The sequence below is a fragment of the Anas platyrhynchos genome, chromosome 1 (assembly GCF_047663525.1).
Source record: "Anas platyrhynchos isolate ZD024472 breed Pekin duck chromosome 1, IASCAAS_PekinDuck_T2T, whole genome shotgun sequence".
Classification (NCBI taxonomy): Eukaryota; Metazoa; Chordata; class Aves; order Anseriformes; family Anatidae; genus Anas; species Anas platyrhynchos.
In genome coordinates this window covers 93714117-93739603 of record NC_092587.1, presented here as the reverse complement: position 1 = coordinate 93739603, position 25487 = coordinate 93714117, and the positions used below count along the sequence as shown (strand labels likewise).

Below are 25487 nucleotides of genomic sequence, written 5' to 3'. Positions count from 1 at the left end.
TATTTAGACCACCCAAGAAGATATTGAACTAGAAAACCCATTCGTGTTCAATATTTCCTTAGTCAACAATTGAACCTATGAAGTCTTGACTGCCTACATAAAGTCCTAAAGCAACAACTCTTTCTGTAACACAGAACTGCGGAAGCCAGAATATTTTCTATTGACACTCAGCAAGGCTCTTCCATTTGCATAACAATGGCAGCACAACTCTTTGGGAAAAGTCTTCACCTGATGCTAGTCTGCACAGATTCAGGCATGTTGACACTAGAATTGTGATGCAGTGATGAAGTCTAAACTCTTCCAAGCTTAAGGGAAAAATTGAACTAAGCCATATGAATCACCATCCCTCAAGCAATCATTTCAATCCAAATTTCTATCTAACCGAAATCACGGTTGCCTACAACAATATGTAATGTTTTTAGCCACCCAGAATTTTCATATATGCGAAGTTCCATACCTCCCTTCCCCAATTTTCACTTGCTGGTGAAAGTATCAACATAAGAATTCTACTGTCGATTAACAGTCACAATAAAAAAGTATCTAATTTTGAAATTGAACTAAAATGATATCTTCGCTTTCTTGTGGGTTGTTTATAAAGTAAGCTGAGATGACTAACAACGCAATTGAAAAATAGCTTCTATCCATACACAATTAACTTCTTCACATGTTCTTTTTCTGTAAATTCCTTTGTTTTCAATTCCTCAATGTTTCCTTTCATATTCAGATGAATATGCTCAATGGTAGAGAACAGTTAAATAAATGAAACAATGGTTTTCACTACCAGTTTGATTATACAACAGATTCAGATGTTCTTTATCAAGAAAATTATGTAAAGATACATTTTAATATATTCATCGTTTAAAAGTCAAGGCAATTGGGAATTGTAATACAAAAGCACACAGAATAAATTGCTATGCATCACACTTGGTAAAATTCTTTCTTGTTCATAGACTTTTTTTGAAAAGCACTTACCAAAGGACTACTGAAACACCCCACTACTCTTCTGCAAGAGACCGTACCCATTCATGGGGCCGCTAAGCCACTCCTTGACCCTATTCTTCCACTAATTCTCAGTAAGAATATAATTGCTGCTGTTTAGATAATTAAGGTAAGCGGTGCTGACTTTGCAGCAGGGATAACAGAGGTGTCAATGTAAAAATCACAGGATAGCTATTCCTCCAACTGCGGTTTCATGGTCAGTCTTAACAGAATAAGCAGCCTTGTTTTTCACCCTTTGTTTCCACATCAAGTTTATTCTCTCATGCTTGGCTCAAGTGCTTTTTTTCACATGCACTGAACTCAATTCTCAAAACTGGCCCTGGTCCAAAAAAAGGACAAAAAAACATGAAAACTCTAGCTTTATATGGTGGAAAAAGAGGCTCTATGTTAAATCTGGGAACATTTCTCTTATATGGTGCTATACGGACATACCAAAAAATTGTCCCAGCCTAGCCAAGAGTAAAATAGTTTTAAACAACCAGTTCATGCTGACCTGAAGAGTTCAATGAAATATCCAATTCCAAATTTACTGTTTAAAACCACAGAGGTAAACTTGACCTTTCATGTCTTGAGGCAGTAAAAAAAAAAAAAAAAAAAAAAAAAAAAAACAAACACCACGCTGGATGGCAGATGACATTAAGCTCTAATTAGGCACAAAAAAGCAAAGCTTCTTTCTTCTATGTAGGAAAACCACATATTATGTCTTAAACCAAAAAATGGTTTTAAAAAGAAAAAGATTTACGTTTTACCTAGTCCAGAAAAATTCCAATAGAAATACTGATGATCAATATAAGAATAAATGGCTTTCCCTTAAAAATATCCTTTTTATTAATTTATTGGTATAATTGCAAGTAAAGCAACTAATCTCTTATTATAATGACATATTTCCTCTAGGTTACATATCCACAAAAAAGCTTGTCTTCACATGTACTAAAATAGTATTATCAAAGGTTTATATGAAAGTAGGCAACACTACCTGGATTGAACCTAATATATCTTTCAAAGGATCTTCATAGAACTCATCCTTTCCAAAGAACAGCAGCAATTCAAAAAAACTCCTAAAAAACAGAAGTAGTGACAAGTCAACCAAACTCAAACGTTCATTCAAGAAATGAAACTACTGTAAATCTACTGCGCTAAAACAAAATAGCATTTTCATAAGTTTTGGGTCCTTGCCAGCACTGAACAGCCAATGTAAAAGTTTTGGCTAATACCTAGACACTCTCAACACTACTCAGTTCTATAACTTAACATTGGTCTTATACTCTGTGCAGGACTTTAGCAGTTAGACTTCCCCCACACCCTGAAACACATTTTTCACCAATCATCGGGTCACAAGTAACTCATCTATAGCTGTTAATATGGTATCTAACGAATCCAAATTAGCAATAAAACAGAGTACTACAGAAAAAGTTAAAATACCCACGGCTACACCATTTTTGTAAGTTCAGGTCATATAGACTTACATACAGTACCTGCCTGTCCTTTTCTCTCAAGGACTGTAACATCCACCATACTGCTGGTCCCCACTCACCATTAAAAAAAAGTGATCTTCCACCAAAACATTTATCAGACATGCAGCAATTTTGAGGAAGAGAATAGCTATACAATTACTGAAGAGTGCACATTACACAATGCATACTGACTTTATGTAAGTGCGGATTCCCAGCAATTCATATTTTCAAGTATGATGAGCAACTTGTACTAACACATTTTATTCGTTTTCAACCTGCCTTATTTTAACACCCACTGAAATCTCTCTGAAGAGATGCAGGTTTAAAGGTGCTATTAATTTCATATTTCCAAACAAAAGCCTTTAAAGATTACTTCCAGAAGTAGCTTTTGTGCAAATGTGTAAACGGAACTACATCCACCTCCTGCTTGGCATTCAAATGAGTTGATTAAACTTTGATTTTACCACAAACAAAGTTTCAGGCAAAACAGATCCCAGTGTAGTAATGCAAACTGTCAAGTGTTACCTCAAAAGAGGTGGCAGATAAAAGAGAAGGCAGGACTGGTCCTTGGAAAAGCAGACTAGATTCCAACTGACTCAGATGTTAACAATGCCTTTCATGTTTTCCATCGTATTAAAATTATGTTCTAGCTTTTTTTTCCCATTTTTTTTTATTATTTATTAATTATTTATTATTTATTATATTTTATTATTTATATTAGGAAAAATAACTATCAAGTATTTTATTAACATAACCTGCAACTGCTGGCTGCATAAGTCATGAAGTATGACTTACTTGGCAGTATCTGAGTGACTCTGACAGATTAAGATGAAAATTCAAAAGTTGAATGGAAACAGTGTGGAAAACCCAACGGTGCGCATCCAGTGTGTTTTAAAGAACAGAACAGCAAAGGCTTTTGGTCTCATAACATGAGAACACATGGATCATTTTCTTTAGGAAAAAAGATGAAGTAGAAGACAATAACTGAGTGAAGTTCCAGCACTCTTCCACTTGCTGTTCTTTGACTCAAGATCTTACTGACAGCAATTTCCTTCCTGACAATCACATTTAGTCCTTTGTTGCAACATCTCTTAAAATAAAAGGCAGGTTTTCACAAACTTCTGGACAAGGTACTATTCTGCATAACAATTAAATTCATTGTAATTATCTCCAAATTCAAAGTCACTCTCGTATCCTCATTACATTTAAAATTAAACCAAAGTATCCCTACAAAACAAAATACTTCATTTTCAATAAAGCAGATACAGAAAAATTTAAAGAGCAGTTATAAAACATTTTTCCTCTAATTTTCAGAAATATTGTTGATAAAAAAACTAAATATTCACATAAACAATTTTCTAAAATTTTCTTTAGAAGTCCAAAAATTTCAAAACTTTGCTATGGGAACTGTTATGGAACTAATGCAAGAGTATCATAAAATTAAGTTTCCTTTAGATTATGCTGCAGTAAGCTTTCTCTTAGACAATTCCTAGCTAGAAAATTTAAGATACACATTCATCAAGTTCCATGACAGAATCTTTCTACAGATTAGGTCTTTGAATCTTAACTCAAATATGTAATTAAAAAAATCAGTACCAAATAAGTACTTCATGCAGAAACACATTATCTCATCTTCATGTTGATAAAAAAAACTGCAGCCTATTGACTCTCAGTAAAGGTCATGCTTGAGTCATGTCATGATCTGGAGAGCAGCCACACTGGAACTTAATAATTGGCTAAGACAAAGCTGTTTATAGCAACTTATATAATCATCAGCTTTTATTTGTTCTCATTTGCTTAAAGACAGTAAGATCCTGACTAAAAAAATGTAACTAACAGTGATCAAGCGTGAACCGCAGTTTTCTTCTGGATCAACACACCTGCTTCACAATCTTTTGAGACTAATCAATGAAGCTATTGAAGCATTTTCATTTCCTAGTCACCAATGTACAATCCGTTAAAATTACTAAAGCCAATTCCAGCTTGGCCTTGCTATCTTAAAACCGTCTGCAATATTGCACACCCACATTTATATCTGTCTGTCCACAATAACGGTGCTTCTGACTTTCCCTGACATCGCTTCTTCAGTATTACCGGCACTGTCTAAGAACACTGACAGCATTGATAGAAAATGCTATTAACGTGGTACAGATGCTGTCTCATTTGTGATGATGAGCATGGCTAGTACATACAGGAAACGCACAAGTCACTGCTGTAAATACTTCATCACCTAGTTACCCAGGAAGCCTTACTCAAGTGTGACAACATGAGCAGATTTTTGTTGTCTAAGAACTAGGACTTAATACACATGAAATTTTCGAAAGATTTGAGGAAGGTTTCCTAGGTAACTTGGACTGCTAGGTCCTAGAATGCCTTTATGGTATCGCCAATCAAGCTGATTCAAAAGAAAAAATCTCATTCAGCAATTCTAGAACAGGAAGAAATGTCAGCAAATAAATTCAGCTTCAAAAACCAAGACAGACAAGGCCATTAAGTCAGCAATCAGTTCAGTTCTAAGTTAGCAGGAATGGTGACCATCCTAAATACAAGAAACATCTGAGTTTCTAATTCACACCCCACATCTGCACTACTCTGATAATTTGAAGTGTTTACAGGTGCGGTTTGACCTTCATGAAACGATTTTTTTCTGAAAACTAGTGAAAAAGCGAGGTCACCATCTTTTCATTCATTTGCTAGTTGTTAGCAAATGATACCTAAGCATTCCAGTTTTAAAAATCATTATCTTCTGATTCCATAAATAGTCTCGTGTCAAATAGCATCCCCCTCCCTTTCCCCAGTAAGTCTCATTGGTAAAGTTTCACCAACATTTAAAGATAGCAGATATTTGGACAAGTATACCCTATAAAACTTTAATTTGTATATAATTATTACTAATAGCTCTAGAAGAATAGAAAGAGTTCCTCCAGACAAAGTAAAGCCTATGAGAACATTAACCTCAAAAGACTTGATGAAGCATGATGAGAAATGTCCAAATAAACTCTGAACTGGGACACTAGGCTGTATTTGAAAACAGTACTCAACAAGAAAGCTGGACAGATACATCTGCTGTACTCTAACTGAACTAGCAATAAAGCTAAGCTTTTGGGTTTTTATCTCCATCTGTTCATGAGAAAGATCAAGTACACTGTGTCTTGGCTAACTAACTCAAAGATTTTGTTGTTTTCTTCTGTTGATCACTTAAGTTTCTGAAATATTAAAAGCAGGTTCTTACAGCAGAAAAAATTGGACTTCACTATGTATTGATCATCACCCTGATGCTTTCAGCCTTCATGTGGGAAAACCACCACAAGAAAATCAGGACTATACACTCTGCAGTTCTCCGTCAAATTGAATATACAGTTAACTAACCAAAAGTCGTAACAAGTCGTTTCCATATGCATTTGAGTGTAGTTTTGACTTGAGTGTAAAAAAAAAAATCCATTTTAAAATGCATTAATTTCCTAACCCATGTAAGAAATTTATCTCAGCAAACACTTAGCTTATTACATCGCTGGAGTAGAACAATAAATACTTTTGGTAACATATTTACAGTTGTGTGCTGCCAAAGGTTGGTCTTCAAACACTCCAAAAATTATTTTTTCCTACGATAGCCATCTGTAAGGTGATCAATTAACTTCTTTCTTCAGATAATTTGTTTCATCAGAAAACCCTTATAACACAATTCTGGAATATGCAGCTTCAATACTTAATTACATAAAATGACTTAACTAAATTATAGTTTTCGTATCCACAGTTAGCTGTTCTTTTCTTACCACGTGTGACTTGGTTCCACACAGCTAAGTAAACTGGCAAACCTGCTCTTAAAAAAGCTCTGAGGACCTCTGAAAACCTGTCGCTATTATAGAAGTACAACACTGACATTCCACATTTTCTGGAAAATAATAATAAAAAAATAAGATGTACTTACAAAGCTAGGCTACTCAAGACATATTGTACGTGCTCACATTCAGCTGGAAATGATACGCAGGCAGACGTGAAACAACAGAGCGCCGTTTGAAGCACCTGAAGCTGAGGCAAAGGAACCTGCCATCTTCCAGCATAGTCTTCAACAACCTAATGACAAAAGCATTGAAACCTATATTACAAACCAAAACCATCCTCTTTAATTAGAAAAAAAGTTAATACTGTACCTCCTTTGTTTCCCCTCCTTCCTCAGAAACAGGGTTTCATCACCCCAAAGTCTCATTCCACAAAAACGGAACACCAACCATTTTCTGTGCCAGATTTTAAAAAATAGAAACTTTATGACTTACATTATAAAAGATGTACCATAAAGAATCTTCAACTGAGTCCTTTCAGAGGGTAAGTCCAGGAAATACTTTATTCTAATATAGTATCACAGTAGTTATTACATTCTGCATTTAAACTTAAGTTTTTATTTTGCAACAGAATACCAATTAGAGTGTCTGTAACAATACCCAGACAGCCTTTTCTAAACAAACATTCAGAGAGGAAAATGACTAGCCTGCACTCTTCTAGTCTTCATGTCAGCAGAAAAGGGTAGAGTCACTCCTTCCTATTTGAAAAAATAACTTAGTTTGGCCTTTTTTATGTGCATGACAGAACTTAAAGCAAATTGTGCCCTGATCTACAGTTATGGAACTGTACCGCTATTTATAAAGCAACACGAAGGTGAAAAATAAGTGTTTTAATAGAGACACTGATTAAATCCTTGCCTGGTCATCTAGTTGATTTTACTTATATTATTAAGTGCAGGAATACCCATGCTTCTGGGCTACCCGTGCCCACACAGAGGCTCACTAAGCCAGCACCATTCGGTATCACCACACTGAATTCCTCTGGGAGGCCCAGTCTGCTCAGAGTGCTCCATGAGTACACAGCACCGAGTTGAGCTCAGCACTAAAACTCCCATAGGTAAAAGCACACACCAACTCTGCAGCAGACTGTTATTACGCTGCTGTCCCACAGCAATAAGGAGGCCAAGGGCTTTGGGTCTTGTCCACTCTTTTAACCAACAGCCAAGATGCAGGTCACAGGCAGCACCCGGCAAAGACTGACAGGGCCAGTTTCCTTCATGCTTTGGCACATTGCCTTTCCCACTGCACTACTGCTCAGGCCTCCTTTGCTCATTTATTGTTCTCTCATTTTTCTCCATCGCAATGGCACAGCTTCAGTAGAAGCAGAAGAGAGAGACCGAGCTGGGCGCTAGGGCTTGGGGCGCTCCACTCCTGCTGAGGAAACTTCACTGAGATCTCCTACACCCTTAGGATGTGAGAAGCTGAGGGAACACAACACCATCAGTCATGTTACAAAGAAAAAGCTAAAGCATACACAAGGAACCAGTGAGTGACTCAAGGAATAAATTGAAACAAAAATTAGATATATTTTCCTTCAGGATTTCTTTTTGACTTCAAGTCTGTGAATCCCTCTCAGATTTGTCCTGTTGCCCATCAGCTAAATAAAGGATTTAAAAGTCAAGTTGAACAGCCAGTATTTTTAGCTCCAAAGCTAAAAAGCTAAAAGCTTTAGCTAAGTTAAGTTGGGGCTCTGCAACACAAACAGGCCAGTGCCCCATTCCTGACAGATTGGTTAGAGCTGCTCTAACGCAAAGCAGCTATTCGTAATGGGACCAGTAATCTTTTATCATCACAAAAAACAACCAAGGCTGATTTCTGTTTTGAAAATGTATTTCTGCCAAATTTATTGCAATAATTCCTGTTTGAAAATCAGTTAGTTTAATTCAGCAAATATCGAGGTCAATTGGATGAGAATTAGCAGACTCATAAATAAATCCTCTTCCTCTTCAAGGAAGAACAAGCACTTAATAAAATTACACTGACACCGTCTATTGTGAGCTCTCAAATATTTCTAACAAGGTGCCTTGAACAGGGAGCTACAGAAGTCTTAGGAAAAACACAGCAGCACAGAACAGCTTTGGGTGGCTTTAGCCTCTCAGTGGTCTAACAAAAAGGTAGAGGAAGTTTCCATTCCCACTGTGGTATTCTACAACAGTTAGGCTTGACAGCTACAGTACTGATATGGTCGTAAATAATTTCAACCAGTGAGACAACAACAGTTTCTTATGATACTAATTTTTTCTTGGTAGCATAAGGTGCTAACTGTAAATAACCGTAGAAAAGATTTATGACAGCAAGTGATGAAATTCCACACAGACAAGCACGCAATGATACTTGAGGAAAAAAAAAAAAACAAACAGCCAAAACATTTAATATGATGGCCTTCAAATTAGCAATTACTGCCTTGGAGCAAGACTGTTATTATACTAGATGTTTTCATGAAAACGTCACTTCAATGTGCATCGCAGTGCTCAAGAATGCAAACTGAACACGAGGAGAGGAGTTAAGGCAGCAAAGCAGAGCGCTACCTACTCAAAACCACAGCACATCCCCACACGTTTCAAGTCACACGCTATTCTGGTACCTACCCATTCGGATTTTAAAAGACAACACAGTAGGACTGGAACAGATGTGAAGGGAGGCAACAAACGCTATGTAGCAAAATAAATTTCACATAAGGAGCAATGAGGTTGGTAAACAGGAACAAAAGGAATTACAAGAGGTAGTTTTTCACACTGAAATCGAGCTATGGATCTCTTCAGTGAAGGGATACTGCGGATGATAGACCACACGAGCTGAAAAAGATATCCTCTGAAAGGTACTAACTACATAAATAGAAGGCTCTATCTGATGCTTATGAAAGCATATAGAGTGATCAAAGTTACTGCATTTGCTCATTTCATTCCTTAATTAGGCATATATGAACTTCCGGTAAGATTCTGGTACTAATGTCAGGGTTACTGCTTCTGCAGATAATTAGAGCTCAGAACGAATGCAACAGAAAGTCATGCTGAGAACCACGTTAGACACAGCAGTCTCTGACAGGCATGGTCCTACCTTACAAAAGCCTGTGCAGTCCTATTAGTTGCCTGTGCTGCACCAACAGACTCCCCTGACCCCAAAGCAAGCTAGCTCAGGGGCTAGCTCACCAGCAAACAGCCTGCTCTCCCCAAAGCCATCAGTCACTGGCATTGGCTTTGTTAACTGGCTGACCACCCGACCATGAAGTACCACAGGTAGCATAGAGAAGAACCTAGTCAACAGCAACACTGCTTTGGAGTAGGCAATCAGCCTGCAACTCAAATATATCCACAGAAATTCACAGACACACCTGAAACTTGTGAGGAGTAACATGGATCTGTTGGAATGGGCCCAGTGGATGGCCACAAGGATGCTCAGAGAGCCGGAGCACCTCTCCTATGGGACAGGCTGCGGGAGTTGGGGTTGTTCACGCTGGAGAAAAGAAGGCTCTGGGGGAGACGTTATGGGGGCCTTCCATTACCTGGCTACAAGAAAGCTGGTAAAGGACTCTTTGTCAAGGAGTGTAGGGACAAGGAGGAATGGCTTTATATGGAAAGAAGGTAGGTTCAGATTATACACTAGGAAGAAATTCTTCACTCAGAGGGCGGTGAGGCACTGGCACAGGGTGCCCAGAGAAGTCATGGATGCTCCATTCCCTGGAGGTGCTCAAGGCCACGTTGGATGGGGCTTCGGGCAACCTGGTGTAGTGGGAGGTGTCGCTGCCCATGGCAGGGGGTTGGAACTGGGTGGTCTTCATGGTCCCTTCCAACCCAAACCATTCTGTGGTTCTATGAATATGAATGGCACACTTATTTTCAGAGTATGGATACCTGAAAACATGCAATCTGTCAGTCCCAGGAAAAAAAGTTACATACATCTAAAATTAGTCAAATTCTCAAGACTTAAAACTATCATCAATAAAACAGTGAAAAGAAGTGTTAAACTATGCATGAAATAAATTCCAAGCCACCCTGCATACACATTCTATTTGTAAGGAAAAAAAGGTTTGTTTAGCAATTCCATACATATGTCAATGTCTGCTTTTAAGCACCCTCATGCAATAGCTTTTTCTTTAACAAGAACACTTTTTTTGGTGCCATGCTTTGAAATGAGACTGTAACCCAAATAAGTCAAGGTTTAAAACAAACAACCAAGAGAATTCCCCAAATGAAAACAAAATCCTTAACTTTATCACTTCTGATATCCTTCAAGGAAAACAAAACTCTAAGGGACATGCACATGGTCACCCTTATCTTGAGAAGTTGTATTATTAGCACCTCAGAAAAATCCAATAACTACACTGTTTGAATGCTAAATGCCTAAGTATTTAAAGTTCATGTTCATGAGCACATTTTTAACAAGAAAAATAATTCTGATTTAATGAAGTCAGCCAAGCAAGAAGTACATAATACTGCCAGAAGAGTGGCATGGTCTTTGTCCAATATACAGTGCAGGAAGACAGAAGAAGGTAGTCGGTTTGTTTTTCATGAATTTCTGCACAAATTCCCTTCCTGAGCTCTGTTTGGAGAAAAATTGCGTTGTGCAATTTTTCCTATATCCTTGTGTATAAGTGACTAAGTGCGTAGCAATTGGAATATGCTCCAAACATGTAAAGAAATTTAAATATTATGAGTAACTGTATTATTTGCAAATCTGTAAGACACATGAAGCAAAGGTTTTTTGCAACTCTAGGCGTGAGGTTGCTACAGCTTTTCCTGTCCCTCTCTGCAACAACAAAAAGAAACAGCAAAGTTTTGTCATGACTATCATTTGAAATGAAGTTACTTGTTTTTTTCTTTCCTGTGAGATTTAACAGTGAAGGATATCACCGTGGGATTAAAGCCACAACAGCTCTGTGAGCACTGCTGTTTACAGTTATCAAGAAAGCTAGCTGGCACAAAAAATGAAGTAACAAATATGGTGCTTGGTACAGAAAAAAAATAAAATCAGCCAAAAAGGATTTAAAGCATTAAGAAAAAAAATTTAAAAAAAGGTTTGTTTAAATATCACTTTCCTGAAAATTAAAGATCATCATTAAAAGCAATAGCTAACGCTGGCAGACTATCCCAGAAGTACCAGTGCAGCTCAGATATAAAAGTTCAGTTCTAGAAGAGTACAAGTAAACTGCGAGTAATACCAGATATGTTCTACCTGGAGTATACTACCTGGAACCATCAGAAAAAAAAAAAAACTTTTACTTTTTTTAATCTTATTTAGTCAATCACCATAATTTTGTTACATTTTGACATACAGTAAAGCTAACTGTATCCTTACAGAAAGGGATTCATCGGCCAAATAGGAGTAGGAAATAAACTTAAAAACTTTCAGGCTGCATAAAACATTATTTAATCGATACATCACACAAAACCATTCTGAATCACTAACTAAAAGATGGATGCAAGTAATTGCTTTACTGCAATTCACATGTGAGTATTACATAAGGAATAACCAAACATAACCATACTTCTGGCAAAAGAAAAAAGATCACCCAGCAACAGTATGACACATTCTATAAAGGCAAGTTTCTGCCAAGGCTCTACCCTCAAAGCTAAATGCTTCCCCCCACCCGCAGCCACTGAAAGCTCATGGATTTGGCGCAGCTTGCTTTAAATACGAACACTACTCAAGAGCAAGCTTCCATCCATATTTACAATCTGTCATTTGAACAGCAGTGAAATTATACGTTAACCCTAGAAAAGTAGATTTGACTCCCTGTAGCACAGAGTTAATGTACACGTTTAAGATTTCAATAAAAATATTTCTTTCAGTCATGAAACAAAAAGGTGTAATATTTCTCCTCACCTTTCAATTAGCCCCTCCTGAAGTGAAAAATCAACCAGTTTGTGGAATTGTTATGATTATATAGATAGACGGTCGACATGTGAACTGATGCATCAACACACAAGTTCAGATCACAAGTGATACTAGTAAGACACAACTTAAGGTGAGTTTCAAGTTAGAAAATACAAGGATTTATTCTCATCTGAACAACTGCCATCTAAAACAGCTTTTTCTAATTTCTGTGCTACCTTTTGTTTATCTCTATGCTACCTAATTAAAATAAATCTGCCTTTTATTATTTGAAGAAATTTGAGCAAGAAACCATCTGTAATCTGCCAGACTATGCTGCAGAAGCATCATTCAACAGACATGTTTCTTTTTAGGTGTAAAAACCTGCAACTTCTACATTACAAGAATCTTGGTACATTTTTCACACAAAACTGGCAAGCTTATTTTTCATACAAAAGCTAAACTTTGAGAGAAGGTGTTATAAACTGGAAAAGAAGCAGTACAAAGAAGCTGCTGACTGAATCATAAAAAGTTCCAGAGAACTGGAGGAGAGAAACATTACCATGATACTGAAAAGTATACAGGCACAAAGGAATGAAAACAAACTAACGCTAAAATCCCAGAAACCTATCCTTTTTCTAAAAGCTGAAAGAAGGGGGTTAATATTTACAGCACAGGAGGTGATTTCTCAAGATAAAGCAGACAGGAGGTTGAGGAGACTATGAAGAGGGAATCAGTATGTGAATAAGAAAGGACTTCATAATGTTAGTGGAAAGGCCACAGCACTAAGGACTGCCTCCTTCAGCATACAAATCAATCAATCTGCAAATAAAGAGGCTGCAAGTCAACTGCTCCTCTTACTGAATTCTCCCTAAAAGTTGACTGAAAACAACCAGGTATGCTACACGTGGCTTATCAGGTTTCTCATCAAGTGAGAAAGGAAGCAGTGCCATCACCAACACCATTCTTTGCAGACATGTCATCATTAACAGAACTGAAGCTTACATCTGGCATTCAACTTTGGAGTAGATGGTGCTCACCACTTGTAATTTGTAAGGATTTCTTTTTCATCCTGCATCTCAAACAGCACAATATTAAGCAGCTATCTGGAAGACAATTGAAGACATTTGTTTTTTTCCCCAGCCAAAAGGAGAAAGACACAGTAAAAAAAAAAAAACAAAAAAAAACACACAAACTTTCAAATTTAAATGTTTCAAATCAATATGGTATTCTTGGATGCTTTTTAAATTTAGTTATTACAGACTGTATGATTTGCTCTTTAATTTAATTAGCAATATCACACATTATGAAAACTAAAAATGTCTGTCAAATAAGAAATGTGACTTGAAATGGTGCTCTCAAAACTTGACCCACTAACTATAAAGTTTTTTTTAATTCAAAAAGCTACAGAAAAAAAAAAAACAAAAACACCACACCTCATTGCAAGAGGAAACAACTGGCTCAAATTTTTCCTTTTCAAAGAAGAAAAAGTTTCAAACAAATTTAAGAGATCACTTGCCATTACTAGCACTCCGCTCAGCAAGACTTCTTCAAAACAGTGTATGGATATCAAATGTATCCCAAAAACCAACAGTCCAAAATTAATGATGGCTGAAGTCTGGCAAAACCTGAAGCCTTTTCTGTATAAAATACAAGAGCAATTTAACAACTATTGTCTTGAAGATCAAAGTAAGTATCAAGCACAAATATCATCAAATTTAAGCACATGGCAACAAGTGTGGAAGTGTATTACTCCCAAAGTTGGAAGTACATTCAAAGATCTGTCTATTTTACTACCTTTGTCCACACAATGTAATGCAGACACCAAAACAGACATAGACAGTGGTATCGATATAGATGGTGGTTAAGCCATATACCACTTATTTCGTTTCTTTCTGTGTGTGTGTACTAAAATAAATCCAGGAACCACCATCTTCTCTACTGTCTACTTATTACATTTTACTTCTTAGCTTCTGAACATAAAAACCCAAAAATTGCTATTCTAGCTGTGACTCAAGATACCACTAATTCACGTAAGCAAACCAGGCAACCTTTATTTCAGGAGGTCAGCGCGTACTGGAAAGCAGTAAGCTGATGCCCCAGTTAAAGAAGATCAAGTAGCATTTAGCCCTCGCAGCATTACTTTACACCAGAATCACCTTGTGTTTGAGTCAGTACTGAACAACATGAAAACAACACCTGGTACAGTTATGCAGCCATGTGGACAACTACAGAAATGCTGGGTGTAAGTTGTAACATTTTGATAGATCTTGATGTTATGAGAAAAGTCTCTGTAGAGAATAATCTAGTTGATAAAGCTACAGCCACCTCAAGTGCAACAAAACAAGCTATGTTCCCTTCCCATCTGCCTGTTAAGGTTTGTTCTCAAGTCAAATTCATCCTTCTAACTATAGAAGCACTCCCTCCACCCTCACAGCAAGACAAACTGCCTACACTACTTCATCTGCCCCTCTTTATTTCTTTTCCCTCATGCAGGAAGCTCCCAGGGGCTCGGGTCACAGAGGCAGGGCAGGAGTCACTAAAAAATCTGAACAGAATTACAAATTCTGCATGTGACAGAACCAGCTGAGCTCAGGAAACTCTTGCACATGTCTGGACTAAGGGGTTTCTCCTTAAGGTGCCACCTTTCAAATTTCTATCAAACTAGTCACAGAGGCCTCATTCTTTTACTTGCCAAAGCTGGGAACACTAACCTTGTTTTTCGCCATCACTGTTTCAATACACAGTGAACTTTACAAACATGAAGAAATGCCAAATCACCGATTTTTAGAAGGAAACACAGATGCATCAACTGGGCACTTATCTTCCAATTGTCTCTCTTCATTCCCAGCCACAGGAATCTTGATTTTGTCTCTCCCACGCTATCAACGTCAAGTAACCTAAGAAAACATTTTGTTCCATTTGCCTTGGAAGGGTCAGGGCGTAATGGCACTGTGCAGCCATGCCCACCTACAACACAGAAACAGACCCCAGAAAACAGACATGGCTCTAGAGTCACCACATTCTGACTTGTTCTTGTATCGCTGAACTGCGATGAGGAGCACATTTTGGAAAATGCCTTGATAATCCAGAGTCACTTTTGGCAACTTTTACTTCATCAACTATCTGAAAGAGAAGTTCAGCTGCAATACTCCAGGCCTCCAGAGCACTCAACTGGCTGTTCACAGACTTTTTTCACCTTTTTAACAGACTCCTGAAACAAAAGACGTGCACATTAACGCTTATCAAGGTCAATCTCTCACTCTAAGATCACTCAAAAGGTCTTTGCTTCCACCTTCATTAAATGACAGACACCTTGTTCTGCTTTTGCTGCAGCTCTGAGAAGCATGGATGCAGGCACATTTAAGACAACAATGTAACTACAGGTAATGGAACTATATACATGTGACTACTGGCTACTAACACCAACAGTTAACACCAACAATAAAAGTGTTTCTTTCAGGTAGTGTGAGCACATGTATTATTGCGAAGTAACTCTCTATAACTGTTGCTCAACTTTTGACACAAAACAAGAGGAACACACTATGCAAACTGGGACTTGCATTAGCACCAAAAACACATTAAGACAAGCAAAATTGTGTTATCAGTGTGGGGTGGAATGAAGTGGAGAGGCTTGATCTGCACAATAGTCAGAAGATCTGATTTCAGAAGACCCGTATAGAAAAGTACAAAGCAACATGCTCCAACACACTATAGAGGCAGAGAGAAAGAACTAAGAGACATACCTGGAAAAATGAAAGCCACACCTAATCAAATTACATGATTTAAATAAGAAATCATCCTTTATAAGAAATGTTAAAAGGGAGAGGTGACCTAAACTTGACATACATTTCCAATACTTTCTCAAAAAGTGAACACAAACACATTCCATCACTTCCTGAATACACTGAGGGCCTAAAGCCCTCTGTATGTCCAGGTATGGATAGACACAAATATCCCACTGCCAACCTCAGGGTAAATGAGCTCACATAGAAGACTCAGAACTTCACTGGGTATAAAACCATGAGAAGTTACAAGCAGATAGAGGCTTTTTATGCTAGCACACTAGTTGAGACCCTGCATTTACATAGTTAAATCACTAGAGGAATATATTCTTACAAAACATGCTTAAACAAAACATGGAAGACCATATTTTGAGTGAGCACATGACTGCTGATCACCAGGCCAAATTCCAACATGAAAACACCCTGACGACAAAGCATTAGGGTATTATCTCACTTCCAACAGGATTATTTCAACTACATATTGTTTAGAAGAAATTTAAAAGAAAAGAAAGAGACCCCTTTATGAACTCTGAGCATTGGCTGCCTGAAGCAAAACAAAGTAGGGGAGAGGGCCTGGCGCTTTTGCTATACTGAAGAAACTGCAGAAGTCAAGGTCAAATGACTTGGATACTCTACCATCAATAACTGTGATACAAGCACTTCCTGGGGAAATTTAACCCCCGGTCTTGTCCTCCTCCCAACTAAGTCCTAGCTTTGTCCATGACATGGGATTGGCATTATATATGAAACTACTACCCTGCCTCCACTACCTCGTCAGCATGAGTTCAACATGCAGCAAGCATGGCTTGAAAAATCTAATATAGAACTTGTAATCTTGACAGAAGCCTGCGTATCCCTCCAACCTGCCAACTTCATGGAATGCAGTTGTGACTTACAGAACCACAGTGTGACTCTGTGACTTACCCCATACTTCCAGAAACCTCTGCTTCTCTTTTTCCTGGCCTTACAGATCTCAAAATAGGTATGTTGAGTCTGTACAGAACGGGTATTAGTTTCTGTTCAAAGATTTGTTTAAGAGGACTAAGATGGAACCAAAAAGCAACCTGGAGACTTACTGAGCAGCACACCGAGAGTTCCAGCTGCCAACCGCAATAAGCAAATTGTCAGTTAAGCGTTCCACTGCGGGTTAAGAACAGAAAGCAGTAACGGAGAAGCCCCTTTGCTGAAATGGAAGAACACAGGCGCAGCGGTACGCGGCCGAGGAGTTGAGGCAACGAGGCGCTTCCATCCCACACCGCCCAGGCCGGGTGCTTCGCCGAAGGGCAGGCTCCGCGGCCGGGACACGGCGGGTGCCACCCGGGTGCCACCAGCACCTGGCGGCGACCCGGCCCGGGAGCACAACCTGTTGGCGCCCCCCCCCCCTCCCCACCACCTCAGGCCCCTCCCCGCACCCCAGGGCCCAGCACCCCCCCACACACACACACCCCGGGGCCGGGCCGTGCGGGCTCCCCCCCGGCCCCGTGAGCCCCCGAGGCGAGCGCTGCCGCGCACCTGGCAGAAGCGGCGGCAGTAGGCCTGGCTGCCCAGCGGCGGCGGCGGGCCGGGCGGCGCCAGGGCCTCCAGCTCCTCGCTGAGGCGCTCCGCCTCCTGGTCGCTCTCGTCTTCCGCCATGCTGCCCCCGCCGCCCTGCGCGTACCCAGCGGCCCCCTCCCTGCCCCGCCGGAAGGGCCGCCCCCAACCCCGCCCCGCCCTCCCCGCCGCGCAGCTCACGTCCGGCCGCGCCCGCCTCCTGGCCCCGCCTCCTCGCTCCCGGCTCGCTATTGGTCCGCCCGGCCGCCCGTCTCCCCGCCGCCCCGCCGCCGCCAGCCAATCGGCGCCCGCCTCCCTCCTCGCCCCGCCCTCCCCGGCGGCGGTTGCTAGGCGGGTTGCTAGGGCCCGCCTACCGCGGCCGCCAGCCTGGGTAGGGCCGGCTGCCTGCGCGGCGCCGGGCAGGCCGCGGCGGGAACGGCCGCTAACGGCGGGTAACGGACGGGCCGGGGGCGCTGGGCGTGCGGTTACGGGGTACGGACACAGAGATCCGGGCGTGTGTGTGTGTGTGTGTGTGTGTGTGGTGTGGGCGCGGCGCTGAGGAGGCGCCCCCGTCCCCCGGGGGGTGCCCGGGGTGCAGCCGGCGCCGCCTCACAGCCCGCAGCCTCCGCAGCCGCGAGTGGGGCCGGGGGAGCGGGGTCCGCGGCTCCCCGCGGGGCTCCTGCTGCTGCCGGCAGCCTCGGCGCGGTTCCCAATGCACCGGGGAATAGGTGGGGAATAGGCCGGCTGCGGGCACGCCTCCCCCCCCCGCGCAGGAACCCGGTCATATCTGAGAATCCACGCCAAGCCTTGAGAGCTGGAAAAAAATCTCGCATTTTTCACTATTTGAACTATTCGTAGAATGCCGGTCTTAATTTGGATGTAGCCTAACTGCAGGCAGCCGGTTTCGGAGATCATTCGCTCTGACATGTCAAGCTCCTGAGTGGCAGCGTTATTTTGGGGTAAGGCTTGTTGAAACTTTGATTCCAGGAAACTAGGTTGTAAGAATGTAAAAACTTATCTTGATGGGGGTTGGCCTGTTCTCCCACGTGTCTGGTGACAGGACGAGGGGGAATGGGCTAAAGTTGCGCCAGGGGAGTTTTAGGTTAGATGTTAGGAAAAACTTCCTTACCGAGAAGGTTGTTAGACCTTGGAACAGGCTGCCCAGGGAGGTGGTGGAGTCACCATCCCTGGAAGTCTTCAAAAGTCGTTTAGATGTAGAGCTTAGGGATATGGTTTAGTGGGGACTGTTAGTGTTAGGTCAGAGGTTGGACTCGATGATCTTGAGGTCTCTTCCAACCTAGAAATTCTGTGATTCTGTGATTCATTATGCGGTGTCACTCAAGGCTGATGGTTCTGGAAAGTTGCAAATTACTTCAAAAAACTGGTTAAGAAAATACCTAAGAGCAAGATGTTTGGCTCCCATTTTCAAAAGGCTGTCATCTCTTAGTGGAGCGATGCGTGTCCTTGTTGTCTTGAGGACTGAATTCTCTGTTTGTTTACCCTTTTCCCAGAGCAAGCGAATGGCCTTCTGGACAGCAAAAACTATTCAGTCCTTAAAGTTGGACAAGCTCAACTTGTTAGTCAACAAGTTAGTCGGCAAATTCAGTCTTTTAAAGGCGGATTTTTAAAACGTTGCAACAGAGCCTGTGTGTAACAAAGTAAATGCAGCGAGTAGTACATCTCTGCTCATTCAGATGCTCATTTCTTCTTGTAATCAACACAGATAATACTAAGTTCCTTGAAGTCATTCATACCCGTAAATAAATGTTGGCCATCATGTTATGTTTCCTCAAAATATTTGCCATGGAATTTTTAAGAAACCCTTTTTTTTTAAATAGAAAGCAGGTAGATAATTAAGTCAATTATTATTTTGCTTAAAAAAAAATCAAACCTGAACAGGGCTTTACTTTGAAAAAAGACTTACATTATCCTAGATGAGATTTATACCTGCTCCTACGTTTTCCAACAACAAAGAAAAGAAATAGGTCCTGGTTGATTTTAGTACATTAGTCTAGGTTACTGCTTGCTTTGATAATAACATAATTTAAAGTGATGTTCAAAACAGTCCAGCTGTCTCGTCTATGCATCAGTTACCTTTCATAGAGAAGTTGTTGTCTTCTTTGGAAAAAAATGGTTTTGCTTTGGAATTGAAATGTGCACATGCAAGTTTCTGTTCACAGTAGGCTGCTTTTGTTGCAGTTTCTTTGCAGTCTCTGGTTGCAGTGACAAGAAGATTTGCTTTTGACTCTAAGTTAGGCCTCTAAGTTAGTCTTTGAGTCTTAGTTAGGGGTTAAGGCAGGGGCAAAATTGAAGGGTACTCCCAAATGAGTGCCGTCAAAGCTTAGGTCTTTTTACTGGTCTTTGTAAGGGACAGAGTGGACTTCTTGCCTGATTCTTGGACACCTGAGGTTTTTTTGAACAGAAGTAATATAGATTTTCAGGAAGTCAATGGAAAATAGTGACTCAGCATAACTAGTAAGCTGTTAAATTTGTTTAAACATTGAGAAAGCACCATTTTTCTCAAAAAAATAAAGGATAAAACCACCTTGATGAAAAAAAAATTAAATGTGTGACTTTTAGTGAGGAACAAATGAAGTTTAAGGATTCCATTGAGCTCTGTACCTGTAGAAACTAAAAAATATTTTACACTGACCCCTGACGAACTTCCCTCTCCAAAGTTATTTGGAGAGCTGTAGAACTGTTCAATGATAGTTTCACAAATGGCTTACATGTAATTGGCTTTTAGATGGCAACAAGCACTATGCTGGATATTGACTAGACTGCACTTAATACTATTTGATTGAAATCACTAGCATGCTTTAACAGCCTTTTATGTTATTCTTTTCAGCTTTTTGGGTAGAGCTCACTGAAGGCAGCAATGGAACGGTTTGGCGTGAAGTCCGCTCCATCACGTAACCGCTCGAAGACTGCTCTCTATGTAACTCCTCAGGATCGCGTAACTGAGTTTGGCAGCGAGCTTCATGAGGATGGAGGAAAACTCTTTTGTACTTCCTGCAACGTGGTTCTGAATCACGTTCGCAAGTCTGCAATCAACGACCACCTCAAGTCAAAAACGCATACAAAGCGGAAGGCGGAGTTTGAGGAACAGAACATCAGGAAGAAGCAAAGGACTCTGACGGCCTCCCTTCAGTGCAACAGTACTGCCCAAACAGAGAAAACCAGCGTCATCCAGGACTTTGTGAAAATGTGCCTGGAAGCGAATATTCCGCTCGAGAAGGCTGATCATCCTTCTGTGCGAGCCTTCCTGTCTCGCTACGTCAAGAATGGTAGCTCGATACCTAAGTCAGACCAGCTAAGGAAGGCATACCTGCCTGACGGGTATGACAATGAGAACCAACTCATCAACACCGAAGATCGTTGAGAAGAAGACTGTTTTCATCATCGTTGTGAAGTTTTACATATTGATGGTGTGGTTTATTTTTATATTCATGCATATATACAGTGTTACATATTGGTTTTACAAGCTATTTTGTATTATTGTAGAAATGACAATCTATTTGTGAACTGAGCGGTATGCCGCAGGCTGTTGCTAACCCTGCAGTAGGCTTCAGAGCTACGCTGACGTAGAACTCGTGTTGAACGTGGGGAAGGTGCCTGGCATACGTCCTGTCTACGCTCAGCCCAGCTGTAACTGATGCTGAGAAAAAGGCACTTGGATGGAGGACGTCACTTACCTAAACCGTGCATCTTGGCATGCAAGGAAGAAGACGCAGTAGGAATTGTTAATCATGTCAGTGGATTGCTTTGTCCAGTATCCTGTCCGTGAGTGACCAAGAAGTGCTGCGCATTTGAAATGCAAGAAGCTCTAAGAATGTTTAGTTAAATATAACTGGTCTTTCAGGGGAGGATTATTGCAAATTCCTAATCAAGTTGGCTTATAATATAAACCAGGAAATGTTTTTCTTCTAGAATATTCTTACCCTATTTGATGGAACTGTGGATGCGTTCATTATCTAGCTTACATAGCTGTTCTTGTGTACTGACCTTTGAACTCCACTATTCTCGTAAAGCCAGGAGTTTTGAAGGTTTACCATGCCTGCTCTTTTAAATCAATGTTTCCTTTTCTCTCTTCAACACGTTCCCTTCGGTTCCAGTGCCAATCTTTGGAAGTTGAATGGACAAACCAGTAACAGAGTGGTTTACAGTGCAGCTGCTGTCAAATGAATCTCACACTGGACCAAGATCTCAGTAGAGGGGAAAAATGCCTTTTTCTTACCAGCAGAACAAAAGATGCCGAACCTAAATTGGGGGTGGGAGAGGCACTAAACAGCGGAGTTGAGTGAGCTTTTTAGGGTGCACAGGAGAAGAGGCTCCTCCAGCTCTCTGTGAAGGTACTCTACTTCTTTGGCCTTGACCTCAAAAAAAGGAGGTAAAAATTATTAAAATAGTTTTCAGAATAGTTAACCACAAAGGAAGGCTATCCAATAGCTGTACAAGCAAATAGGAATGCATATATACTTTGAAGCTATACTGGAATTGTACACCTGGACTATATTTCTTACTCTGTGCCAAGATCACAGCTATTGAACTGGCAAAAAGTACAGTTGTGAATTGAAAATTTTCAATAATACTCTTTCCCAAATCTAGTAAGCTATTACTAAGCTATTCCAAGTGATTATGCCAAATAGTCCACTCCACATAAGTACGCTATGAAGTTTTTGAATGGAAGGAGGGAGCATTGTGCAAAGTGTTGGATTATGACCAACTTCTGCCTCTCCTAGATTTTGTTTAAATGCTCTGGATTCAGGGAGGTGCCAAGCATCTTCTAATTAGCATAGAAATCGTCCACTCAGTGGGTATAGCGGTGTAAGCATGCTTCTAACTCCCTCAAGCGGAGCCAGTAGTACTGGTCAGCTTCCTTTCTCTGGTACAGTTTCACAGCATCTGTTTTTCATTATTTCTTTTATTCAGGATATTTACAGCAACACTAAGTATTTGCTAAAAGAGACAAAATGACCTGCTCATTTTGTTTCCTTGGCTGTTTCTAGAGCAGAGTCTCCTTTGCTGGATTAAAAGAGACTTATAATACTTAGTAACAGCTGGGTTTTATGCAATTAGCTCCTGAAGAAATGCAGATGGTGTTAGGTTATAACCAGGTCTCCTGCTTTGTGAAGAGTTTGAACAAATGGACAAAAGTAAAAAGCAGAAGGCTGCCTATCCACGTGTACCACCACGCAGGTATTCAGTACCCCAGTGCACCTTTTGTCCCTGTTGAAAGTAGTGGGACTTGATGTGGTCACAGAAATCCTGTCAGTGATACTGGTTGCTGGTTTAGAACTTCTGGCAAATAACAGTAGTGATTTTTTTCTCTAATCGTAGGTATTAAACTATGCCTTCCCAAATATCATTTGCTATTGCACAAGCTTGAGTTTTGCTTAAGATCATGAACTGCCTTGGGCTAGAACTGTTATAAATTTTCTTAAGCCAAGTGAAAGGTACACTGCCAATAGCCTTTTCTGTCCTGACAATAATTTAACGTGTTCTTTTACAGCTGCTGTCTCATTACAGTGAAACAATATCCTTGCTTTAATTTTTTTTTCACCTTATGAATGCCATCTTAGAATTGAAGCAAACAAGAAACAAAGAAGCGTAGAGAAAACAGCCTTCCACTAAAAAGTTTTGAGAGAACGGTGTGATTAAAAGATACAGATTTGAGCTAGTTAGCTCAGTCTTTGTGAACATGGGACTTTCCAGGCTATACCCCATAACCATTTCGGGCAGAATTGAACATATGTTTTTCCTTGGACCCGCAAACTGACAGGTATTTTGAAAAACCTAATGATAACATTACCTATACTCCTCCCATTACATTAAAAATAAATAAATAAATAGAAAATAAAAGGTAGTGGTATCGACAGCTTTTGATAAAAAAAAAAAAAGTCATCCTCAATAAGGCAAAGTAGTATTTGACCACCTAGTTTATCAAAAGCTTATTCCCAACTTACAAAGTAGTCTGTAAATTTAGGTTCTGCATGCAGAATACAATTCTGTAAGTATTTTGAGAAATTATTCTAGCTTCAATGTATTTTTAATGCAGAATTACTGGAGAGGATATGAGCCTGGTAAGGAACCTTATCACTGTAGCCATAGGCTACCAACTTATAAGAGCTTGGAAATAAATCATCAGGATTTTGAATGGAACTGAATGAATTGCAATGCACAGCAGTCTGTAGGACAGTGATGTCTTACTAGTGGAATATTTACGTTAAAAAAAATTGTGAAGCCTCGTGAAAGTCAAGATTACCAGATTATATGCAATATATAATGAGGTAAAACAACTGAAGATAAATTAGTTCTAGGTAAGCTAGAAAGAATAATAAGTGAGTTTATATTCATGGACGTAGCCCGAATCATAAACAAGACAGTTACGGTTGTTTTCTTTTAAAGTAAAAATGGTTCCACTCAGTCTTGGAACTGAGTCCTGCAAATAGTCAAGTTCATACCATAATTTTGCTGCTGTGGCCGTGGTTGGATAAAGCATAACCTTGATTTAATTAGTATTGATCTTAGGGAAGATTTACAGCTGAGGTTTTCTGGTATGTCTAAAACTAAGTAATAACAAATTCCTACCACAGAGGCTGTGGTTACGTTGTTTAACAGTCTCTATGGGGTTTTGCTTTTTTCTGCAAGAACATTGTGTTATTTTTCCATTTATTTCCTATAAAGAATACTCTCAAAAGTAAAGGGAGGATGTTAGCAGCTTCTACTTTTTGTCATATGTGCATTTGAAAGGGACAGGCTATAAGGGATACTTTTTTTTCCCCCGGTGATTTTATTAATATATTTGAAACTAAGTGTAATTTAAAAAACAACAACAACAAAAAAACTACTCTGACCATGTACTTACATTATTTTAGCCAACTCACAGCTAAAATGTCTCTGAAGTGCTTTTCTCAGAACAATACTTTCAAAGAGTAAAATACCAGACAAAAGGAACATTCTCTGTTTTGTGACTACTTATGTGTATGCACCATGTTAGTTTCAGCATGCATGTTCTTGAAAAACAAACAAACGTGAGTTCTAGTATATTTAAACATTTGAAGCCTGTAATTTGGCAGGTCCTTATAGGAGGTGACACATTGGACATAATGAAAGGGAAAGCTGTTGTTCAATTGAGAGAGAAACTTGGTTCTACAAAGTATGGGATATTCTCATGATAGAAGGACTATTTTTAGCCAGAGCCCCTTTTAACAATTCTGTTGAACTGAACAGTGAAATGCTCCCTGCTAGGTTTTGCAGCATAATGAGCTGGTTTTCAGGAGGGGAAAAAAAAAAAAAAAAAAAAAAAAAAAAAAAGCTGGAAGTTTGGCAAGGATTAACTCTATTTATATTTGCATATAAAGAGAGGCAAGACTCACTGTTATTGTGTTCGCATTGTACTCACTGCTAATTTTTTGTGTAATTTGAGTGCTTGTTGTCTTTGTACAATTTTAAGGTTGTGTCTAACTTTCAAAATAAATTTTTTTTAACAAAAGCTTCTCATTGTAATAATGCTATTAGAGTTTAGTCTCTTCTGGGCTAGTGAAGATGCTGTATTTTTGTTTTGATGTTAAAGGATGTTTTGCTTCTGGTAAGTGGCTGCAGAACTGGTTTTACTGAAACAAGTGAGGAACCTGTGATCAGGTACTAGAGTGGGGCTGAAACTATCTGGGTTCAGTCTCCTGCAGTGCCACCGGGCTTCCTATTAGAGCAGAAAGACCAGAGAAAGTGATTTAAGTTTTTATATTAAAATACTATTGGAAGAGAAATACTTTACTTTGTAAAGTTTTCATTTGGTAATGGAAAAATGGTCCTTTTTTAAAAATAAAGGAATTCCTTTTTCATAGAATTTATGCATGATCTCTTATTTCAACAAGAAAGCAGATAAAGAAACTGTGGCAGTTCAAATATAACAGTAATGCAAGGCAGTGGAAATGGTTGGTGACATTGCAAGGGAAAGATGCACCCATGCCATTGTTTTAGCTTTTACTCTGTTTTGATGCAGGTTGACTGTTGATGCATCTATACAATCACACTGAAGTATGTTTCAGGACTGAATGTACAGAATC

The 25487-nt window shown here is 39.8% G+C and overlaps 2 protein-coding genes across 6 annotated transcripts in view; one reads left to right on the top strand and one right to left on the bottom strand.

Annotated features, from left to right (window-relative positions):
* Nucleotides 1-17595, bottom strand: part of ZNF654 (zinc finger protein 654) — a 34281-nt gene extending 16686 nt beyond the window's left edge. The window contains exons 1-3 of one of the 2 annotated variants that reach the window (XM_038183655.2): nt 17401-17595; nt 6382-6527; nt 1976-2057 (exon numbers count right to left, since the gene is read on the bottom strand). In XM_038183655.2, the coding sequence (XP_038039583.1) occupies nt 1976-2057; nt 6382-6527; nt 17401-17520 (348 nt within the window). In that variant the 5' untranslated portion in view covers nt 17521-17595. Of the gene's footprint in view, nt 1-1975; nt 2058-6381; nt 6528-17400 lie in introns of those variants that run through there. The other variant, XM_038183659.2, reaches the window with a different exon arrangement.
* A 156-nt stretch (nt 17596-17751) lies between these two features.
* On the top strand, nt 17752-25271 carry CGGBP1 (CGG triplet repeat binding protein 1). Of its 4 annotated transcripts, none has more exons than XM_027449423.3 (3): nt 17764-17870; nt 18277-18377; nt 20267-25271. In XM_027449423.3, the coding sequence occupies exon 3, from the start codon at nt 20297-20299 to the stop codon at nt 20798-20800; it is 504 nt and encodes a 167-aa protein (XP_027305224.1). In that variant the 5' UTR covers nt 17764-17870; nt 18277-18377; nt 20267-20296; the 3' UTR covers nt 20801-25271. The 4 variants fall into 4 exon arrangements, with proteins under 4 accessions (XP_027305227.1, XP_027305226.1, XP_027305224.1 ...); XM_027449424.3 differs by having other exon boundaries at nt 17776-17910; XM_027449426.3 differs by lacking the exon at nt 18277-18377 and having other exon boundaries at nt 17752-17870.
* The last annotated feature ends 216 nt before the right edge of the window (nt 25272-25487 follow it).

Coding starts and splice junctions, on each gene's coding strand:
- CGGBP1 (XM_027449426.3), top strand. CDS start 20,297: ATGGAACGGTTTGGCGTGAAGTCCGCTCCATCACGTAACCGCTCGAAG.